This window comes from Mandrillus leucophaeus, unplaced genomic scaffold, assembly GCF_000951045.1.
Source record: "Mandrillus leucophaeus isolate KB7577 unplaced genomic scaffold, Mleu.le_1.0 Scaffold12, whole genome shotgun sequence".
Classification (NCBI taxonomy): Eukaryota; Metazoa; Chordata; class Mammalia; order Primates; family Cercopithecidae; genus Mandrillus; species Mandrillus leucophaeus.
Genome location: NW_012100320.1, coordinates 7,078,572 through 7,087,474, shown reverse-complemented (window position 1 = coordinate 7,087,474; position 8,903 = coordinate 7,078,572). Strand labels below are relative to the sequence as shown.

At 47.0% G+C, this 8,903-nt stretch overlaps 1 protein-coding gene across 2 annotated transcripts in view; it reads left to right on the top strand.

The window, feature by feature from the left end:
- The window catches only part of ITGA11 (integrin, alpha 11), a 152,699-nt gene that overhangs the window by 27,746 nt on the left and 116,050 nt on the right, over positions 1-8,903 (top strand). The window contains exons 1-3 of one of the 2 annotated variants that reach the window (XM_011968764.1): positions 1,796-1,803; positions 2,798-2,817; positions 5,210-5,321. In XM_011968764.1, coding sequence (XP_011824154.1) covers positions 1,796-1,803; positions 2,798-2,817; positions 5,210-5,321 — 140 coding nt within the window. Of the gene's footprint in view, positions 1-1,795; positions 1,804-2,797; positions 2,818-5,209; positions 5,322-8,903 lie in introns of those variants that run through there. The other variant, XM_011968759.1, reaches the window with a different exon arrangement.

The window sequence follows — 8,903 nt, the reverse complement described above, 5'->3', positions numbered from 1 at the left end:
ACCAGTCACCCATTAATAAGGCACAGGGGTGATGAGATCATTAAGCAAGATCTGATGTAATCAATGTATCAGAGAAGCTTCCCAGGGGAGGCCAGGGAAGGATATGCAGTTATGCTGGGGTTTGAAGGTGATGGGAAGCTCATCAGAGAGGCTCAGGCAGAGGAATGGCACATGCAGAGGCCCTGAGGCAGGGGAAGCAAGGTGCATCTGAGGGAACAGAAAAGGGACCCAGAGAAAAACTCCCACAAGACAAGGCTGGGGAGAGGCTGAGGGCCATGGGGCCACATGGAACATTTTGGACTTTCTCCCAAGATCCCTGGGAAGCTATTTGGGAGGAGGAGGAGAGGCAGGGAAATGGAACAGCGCAGCAGACACTCCTTAAGCTGGAGCAAACTCTCCCCGCTGAGCTGTTGAATGGCCTTAGCCATACGCTGGCCAGCAGCCCTCAGCACCTGGGACCAGGACTGCCCCACCTGGCCTCCACCTTAACCTGCAGGGAGTGGAGTGGCTTTGAGAACTGTGAGCCCCAAGTGATGCTCTGGCTTGATGTTGTTTTCGTCCCTTCTTGAGATGGACTGATGCTTTTTTTGAAAGACAGACAAGATTCTGAGAAAGGGAGCAACAGCTGACGTAACTTTGGCCATGGCCCACAGGACAGCAGCCCAGGAATTGTGGCTTTTTTCCCCCTCTGTCATCAATATCAAGGGCAGAACAGTGGCAAGCTGCCCAACCAGGCTCCCAACATCTCTGCAATCGGCCTGTTCGTTCCCATCAAAACAACTTTATTTTATCTTGTTGGTATTTGGCAGTCATCAATCTCTGAGAAAAGTACTTTTCCCAAACATGAAACCCATCTACCATAAAAGGAGGAGGCCAGAGATCTTGTCAGGAGCCGAGGTCAGAGAGATGGACTTGACTGACATCATTTTTAGGAAATCCACTCTCTGGTTGGTTCGGTTTGGTCAGAAGCAAATGCCAACTTGTCTCTGGGAAAGAAACCAGCACTTTGTAATTTAATGCCTCTTCCTTGGGGCCAGATTTCACTAATCCTGTCCCCAGTGAGGTTGGGGCTCTGTCTAGGACTAGTCTCACCTCCCCCTCGGCCCCCACCACCCCCTCACTGGGCACCTCACTTTGGCTGCAGGATGGAACACGGGTGGCTGGCTTTCCCTCCCATTGCGTCTCCCAACTGGAACCCAAAGGCAGAGGCGGTGGGACCTAGGGCAGGAAGCAGAGGCCCTCTTCTCTGAAAGGAATCTTCCCTTCTCTCCAGTGAGTGCTTCTTATGAAAGGCTGATCTAGGGAGGGAAGAGAACACATCACCCCGGCACCCCAAGATATGTGGTCATTTTTCCAGCTAATCTGTCCCCAGCTGAGTGATTTGGGGAAAACTATTTAATATCCCAGAGGTGTGATCATATCTGTCTCACAGGGTTGGTGTGAGATTTAATTGATTAATGTAAAACTCATGGTTAGATGCCTAGAATCGTGCCTGGAGTATATCAGTGCTCATCATTCGTTCCTTTCTCCTTTTCCTCACTGAGGGGAGAGATTGACCCAGACAAATGAGGGCCCTGGTCTCTAACTGTTCAGTCAACCAATATCTATGAGCTGGACCTGCATTCAAGGCACTGAGGATACAGCAGTGAGGACACAGCAGAGTCCCACGGCACTTACAGACTATAGGAATATTCTAACTATCAGCCACGTGACAATAAACAAACAAATGTCATGTGTTTGTGATAAGTGCTATGAGGAAACATGGAGCACAGGAAGGGATCCCCGGGGTGTTGTGATGGCCTGGTGATGGACAAGACGGCATTGAAACAGAGATTCTAAGACTGGAGGGAGCCTTGCAGGTATGGGAGGAAGAGCATTCCAGGAAGCGGGAACAGCCACAGCAAAGACGCTGAGCAGAGAACGAGTCTGACGTTGGAAGGACAGCAAGAGGGTCAGTGTGACTGGAGCAGAGGAGGAGTAGAGGGTAGAAATTAGCGCGGCAGAGTGAATGGGGTGAGATCATGGAGGGCCTTGCAATGAGGAGTTTGGCCTTGGCTTTGATGGGGTGGAAAACTCATTGATAGAGGGGGTGGAGCTGAGAGGTGATGGGATCTCACAGGTCTTGGAAGGGTCCCTCTGGCCATGGTTGCACAAGAAGCACTGATAGAGGGCATGGGGTGGACAAGGCCCCAAAGACACAATCTGTGGCTTCATCTTCACTGGCCCTCACCCCTCTGTAGGCCTGGAAGTGGTAGGCGGTCTGGACTTCCTGACAGCTAGAACATACTTTCCTCTTCCTGCTGGGTCAGATGCAGGAAGGGGAAGTCCTAGTCTCTAGTGGGCACCAGGAAGCCAGGCAAAGTGCCGTCCACAATCAGGGTGTATGTGGCCTGTGCATGTGTGTGTCTGTGTGTGTGCACATGCATGCATACATGTATATTTGTGTGTTTGTGTGTGTGTGTGCGCGCGCGCGCATATGTGTGTGTTCATTCCTGAAACAGATTTGGAGAGAGGGTAAATTTCTCTCTGCCACTGAAACACTACTTCTGTAACCCCCTGTGCCCACCAGGCTCCCAGCTCTGCACAGGTGACACTGGTGTCTCTCTCTCTTTCCTCTGTGATATGCCTTCACTGGCCAGGGACTTGTGTTCTTCAGGATCCTGTGTTCACCTGAACAGAGTCCTCTTCTCCAAGGCCGCCTGCTGCTAACCAGGCTGATAAGTTTATTTATGCCATGGGCTCTGTAAACAAAGCACTAACCGGTCCACATACTCTTCTTCCCCAACCACTACTCCAGGGCCATGACACTAAATCCATGTGGCAGATTAGGAATCATGAAGACAGAGTTGACAGCTACATAGTCACTTGCCGCCACTGTCCTCCCCTGTACCCGTAGCAGGTACTGCTATCAGTCACCCTCCTCTTGCCTACTGAGCCCAGACTTGACCTCAGAATCTTTCCTAACTCAGTGCTCCAGAAGTGCCCACGAGCAATTGGCATGCTCAATAAGATAACACGTATCTAACATCCCTACTTGAAGGTTCCTCAGTTTTACCTCTGGGGCCTTTAATTCTATGACTCTAATGATGGAACTTGTACAATAGGCCTTATTCAAGTAAGTGCCCCAGGGCTTCACCTTTGAATACTGAGAAGGGGGTCAGTGCCCAGGGGAAGGAGAGTGGGGCACTCGTGTGCGGGCCCAACCCTCAAATTCAGAGGCCCTAACCAACGGGCTTGGGTCCTTGGGCAGGTCAGTTAACCTCTCTGACCCTCTGTTTTCCCTTTGCTGCCCACCTGACGGGGTTGTCACAGAGATCGAATGATAACATACATGTGAATGGTCTTTGCAACTTAATAAGTACCCTATATGTGAAAGGGGCCACAATGATAAAAAGTCTGTTCTGCCAATTCATTTTCACTTATCTAAAAGTTTTGACTCGTGGCAAGATCCCACCCCTCAAATGTAATGGGCCCCAAGTTTGGATGGGTATCAAGGCCAGATGTGCCCTGAAAATGCCTTGTGGTGGGGAGGAGTCACAGAGTAGGTGTCTGAGGCCCTAGTTCTGATGCTACCACTGGCCTGCTGTGCACCCCTGGACAAACCTCTTAACCTCTCTGGTGCTGTACCAACTGCATCTGCCAAGTGAGGACGATGCGCACTCATTCTCCAAGGTCCTGTGACAGCAAATGATGGCAGATGTGAGGAGGCCCAGAAACCGAAAGTACTATACAGATGTGAGTTGTTATTTTGTTACTTCTTGTGATTTGCCCAAAGGGGTAAAGCATTTGGCTTAACACAGGCTTCCCGCCAGGAAGAATTAGTTAATTGACAGGTGACTTAAACAAACAGGGGCGACCCTTGGGGCAGGGCAAAAGGGTCATGGGGCTTTCTCTGTGCTCGCTTCAGTTGCCCCTGCCAAAAAGTAGCCCCTGCCGAAGCCAGATGGAGCTTTGCCAACTGGTTCAGAGGGAAGTGGGGAGCCCAGTGCCGGAGCCCATGGCCACTGGGACCTCAGGCTTGCAGGGGAAGGGGGATGTCAGTTCCCCGACTCTTCAGCAGATAGGAGAGGGGGTAATGAGGGGAGGAGGAGGGAAGAGAAGGGAGAGCAGGAGAGAGGACGAAAATGAGAGGGATGAAAAAGAGGAAACCAACAAAAGCCGGAAGAAGCAGGTGGGAGGAAGGAGTGATGGAGAAGGAGGGCAGCTGTCTCTCCCTGGTCGAATCGGGAATTCCCTAGGGGAAGGACAGGTCTTCCATTCACACTGGGTCTCTTTGAGAGCAGGTTTTATGCCTCCCCTATCTGTGTACAGGGTCTGTATTAGGCCTTTCTTTGTGGGGCTATACAGGAATACCTGAGACTGAGTAATTTATAAAGGAAACAGTAGCCCGGCCAACACGGTGAAACCCTGTCTCTACTAAAAAATATATATAAAGATCAGCCAGGCACGATGGCATGTCCCTGTAGTCCCAGCTCCTTGGGAGGCTGAGGCACAAGAATCGCTTGAACCCAGGAGGAGGAAGTTGCAGTGAGCCAAGACCGAGCCACTGTGCTCCAGCCTGGGCCACAGAGTGAGACTCTGTCTCGGGGAGGGAAAAAAAAGAAAGAAAGAAAAGAAAAGACGTTTATTTTGGTTCACTGTTCTGCAGACTGTACAGGAATCATGGTGCCAGCATCTGCTTCTAATGAGGGCCTCAGGGAGCTTCCAATCATGGTGGAAGGCAGAGGGGAGCCAGCGTGTCACATGCAAGAGTGGGAGCAAGAAAGAGAGTGGGGAGGCCCCACACTCTTAAACACCAAGGTCTGTGAGAACTCAGAGTGAGAACTCACTCATCACCAAGGGGATGGCACCAAGCAATTCATGAGGGATCCGCCCCCATGACCCAAACACCTCCCACCACGCCCTACCTCCAACATTGGGAATCCTGTTTCAACATGAGATATGGAAGGGATGCACAATGAAGCCATATCAGGCTCCCCCAGGACAGGGGTGGAATCTCTCGCATCAGACTATGGGCCCTTCCAGGAAGAGACTGTCAGCTATCTCATACAGGGGCTCCCCAAGATGGGGAAACATGCTCATCCCACAGCCAAGACCCTCCAAGGTTCATGACCTGCCAGTGGGTCCTGACACAGCCCAAGGTCTACACCTCTGCCTGTCTGACTCCCCTGCTTCTCCTCTCTTCTCCTCTCCTCTCCCCCTGCCTTAGGGTTCACGGACACCTTCAACATGGACACCAGGAAGCCCCGGGTCATCCCTGGCTCCAGGACCGCCTTCTTTGGCTACACAGTGCAGCAGCATGACATCAGTGGCAAGAAGTGGTGAGTGAGGGTGGCCGCCCACACCCAGCCCTGTACCATTCCACACCCAGCCCCTCCATCCTGCCCCTGTGCCCCGTGGCTGCCCCACTGGCCCTCACATGGAGACTGACATTTTCAGTGACCTGACTCTGTCCCAGCAGGTCAGAGGCTGCACAGGCTCTGCTCCTGACTATGAAAGCTTGAGTGTTCAATTTCTCAAGCCCTCTGTCTTCTCATCGGTGAAATGGGAATGAACGGGCCCTCCTTCTCTGGGTTATGTGACAGCGCAGGTAGCAGCCACCTGGGGACTAATTGTTAGCCCCTGATCCTGTCTACCTGGAGATCTGCTGGGGGTGTCTCCGAGAGGGTGGGTGTGAGTGTGCTCTCTAGCTGAAACCCAGGCAGCAATGGGGCAAAGGGGAGGGAGAGCCAGACCAAGTGGAGGGAGAGGGCGGGAAAGATCCCCGAGAGCCCTCCGGAGCAGGGGCAATCAGGAGGAAGAAAGGATTCACCTCCAATTTTAAAAATAACTGTATTTCAACATATTTTATCACCTAATTCACTCATTTCAAGTGTCCAAGTCGGTGATTTTTTTTTAAGAAAATTTACCATGTTATGAGGCCATCACCACGAATCAGTTTTAGAATATTTTTACCACCCCAATAAGATCTCTCACCACATTTATGGTTAGTCATCCTCCTCCCCACTTGGTTTTTAGCTGGCAGAAGGCCGTCCTTCCTGGGATGGATAGGGCCAGGCCTCTGCATGGCCCTTTTAGAAGCCCTTGCATAGTCAAGAGATCACATGAACACTGGTGATCAATGTTCTACGCTGCCCTCTTCCCACTCTGGCCCGTCTACCCTCCCCAGCCTCTCTCCCTTCCTGTGCCTCCCCCACCCCCCTACCTGCGCTCAACGCTCCAGCCACATGGCACGATCGCACCATTGCCGTTTCCCCAGATCTTCTTCACGCATGCTCTTCCCTTCTGCGATGCCCTCTCCTGACTTCTCTGCTCACCCCACCACCATCTGGCTAATTCTCTCATATTCTTCTTGCTTTTCGTAAAGAAATATCTTACTTATTATCTTTCTACCGAGGTATAACATACATACAGTAAAGTGTAGGCATCTTGAGTGTATGGCTTAATGAATTTCCATGTGATATACAACTATGCAATCACCTCCCAGAGATACACACCATTTCCAGCTTCCCAGAAGGTGGTGCCCACTCACCCCACCCAGTCAGTGCCCCTCCACGGACCCCCATGCTGTAGTTTTGAACTTCATAGAGGAGAAATTATGCAATAGGTGCTCATTTGTATCTGACCTCTTTCACTCAACATTATGCCTGTGAGGTTTAACATGTTGTTAAATGAACCATACTTCATGCTTCCATTGATAAGCAGTATTCCATTGTATTAATCTACCACAATGTATTTAAGTTTAGTGTTTATTTTACTGTATTTGGATTGTTTCCATTTGGGGCTATTTCAGATAATGCTGCTATTGGCATTCATGTACGTGTCTTTGGATGGGCATATGTGCTCACTTTTATGGGGTTTTTACTCAGGGATAGAATTGCTGAGTTAAAGGGTAGTTATGTTTAACTTTTTAGTAGGACCTGCCAGGCATTTTTTTCAAAGTGGTTTACCAATTTAAACTCTCTCTAGTAAAATAAGAGCCTTCCGGTTGTGACGTGTCCTCACTAACACATGACATTATCTGTCAATTTTAGTCATTCTAGTTGTGTGTGGTGGTATCTCACAGTGGGTTTAATTTGCATTTGTCTATTTACTAATGAGGTTGAGCAACTTTTCATAAATTTAATGGCCATTTTTGTATCCCCTTTTGTGAAATGCTGTATCAGGTCTTTTGCCCATTTTAAAGATTGTGTTGTGTGTCTTTTTCTTATTGATTAAAGGCCTTTAAAGTATATGTATATATTTTGTATGCACATCCTTTGTGACACAGAAGCATTGCAAATATCTGTTCCCAGTCTGTGGCTTGCCTATTCATTCTCTTAATGGTATCTTTTGATAAACAAAAGTTCTTAACTTTAATAAAATCTAATTTATCAATATTTTTTATGATTAGTGCTTTTAGTGTGTCTCGTTTAAGAAATCTTCACCTCTCCCCATATCATGAAGATATTCTTCTCTGTTTTCTTCTAGAAGTTTGAAGTTTTTGCTTTGTTATTTAGGTCAGTGATTCATCCCAAGTTAATGTTTGTGTAAGGTATGAGATAAAGGTCAGAGGTTCTTGTTTTCTTTTTTTCATATGGATGGCCAATTGATTTGGCACAATTTGTTAAAGACTAATTTCCCCCATTGAATTTTAGTGTCATCTTTGTTGAAAATCGGGTGACCATAGATATATGGGCCTATTTCTTGACTCTATTTTATTCCATTTGTCTATTTATCTAAATTAGAGCAAACAAAAAGCTGCTTTGGTTACTGCAGCTTTAAAATAAGTCTCGAAGTCAGGTAGTGTGATTTCTCTATATTTGGTTTTCTCTTCTTTTTTATTTCAACTTTTATTTTAGATTCAAGGGGTACATGTGCAGATTTGTTACAAGAGTATATTGCATTGTGCGGGCGTTTGGGGTACAAGTGATCCTGTCACCCAGGTAGTGAGCTACTCAATAGGTAGTTTTTCAAGTCTTCCCTCCCTCCCCATTCTAGTGGTCCTCAGTGTCTATTGTTCCCATCTTTATATCCATGTGTACCCAGTGTTCAGCTCCCACTTATAATAGTGAGAACACACCATATTAGGTTTTATGTTTCTGTGTTAATTTGCTTAGAATAATCGCATCCATGTTGCTGCAAAGGACATGATTTCTTTCTTTTTCATGGTTGTGTAGTATTCCATGGTGTATATGTACCACAGTTTCTTTATCCAGTCCACCATTAATGGGCACCTAGGTTGATTCCATGTCTTTGCTGTTGTGAATGGTGCTATGATAAACATACAAGTGCATGTGCTTTTGGTAAATGATTTATCTTCTTTTGGATAATATACCCAGTAATTGAGATTGCCGGGTCAAATAGTAATTCTATTTTTAGTTCTCTGAGAAATCTCCAAACTCTGAACTAATCAACATTCCCACCAATGGTGTATAAGCACTTTCTTTTCTCTACAGCCTTGCCAACAACTGTTACTTTGGGGCATTTTAATAATAGCCATTCTGACTGGTGTGAGATGATAGCTCACTGTGGCTTTCATTTGCATTTCTCTGATGGTTAGTGATGTGGAGCATTTTTCCATGTTTCTTGGCAGCTTGTATGTCTTCTTTTAAGAAGTGTCTGTTCATGTCCTTTGCCCTTTTTTAATGGGGCTGTTTTTCTTTGACAAGATTGTTTTAGCTATGATAGATCCTTTATGTTTCCACATAAATTTTTAAGTCAGCTTGTCAGTTTTTCTCCGACAAAATTTGCTGAGATTTTTATGGGAGTTATACTGAATTTATATATTCAATTTTATGGATAAATTTAGGAGAAAATGAAATCTTAATAATGTTTTGAAATATTCAGTGTAAGTTTTACTTATCTCTTATTGCATTAATAAAATATAAAATACATTTATATTTTATACTATTAAAAATAAA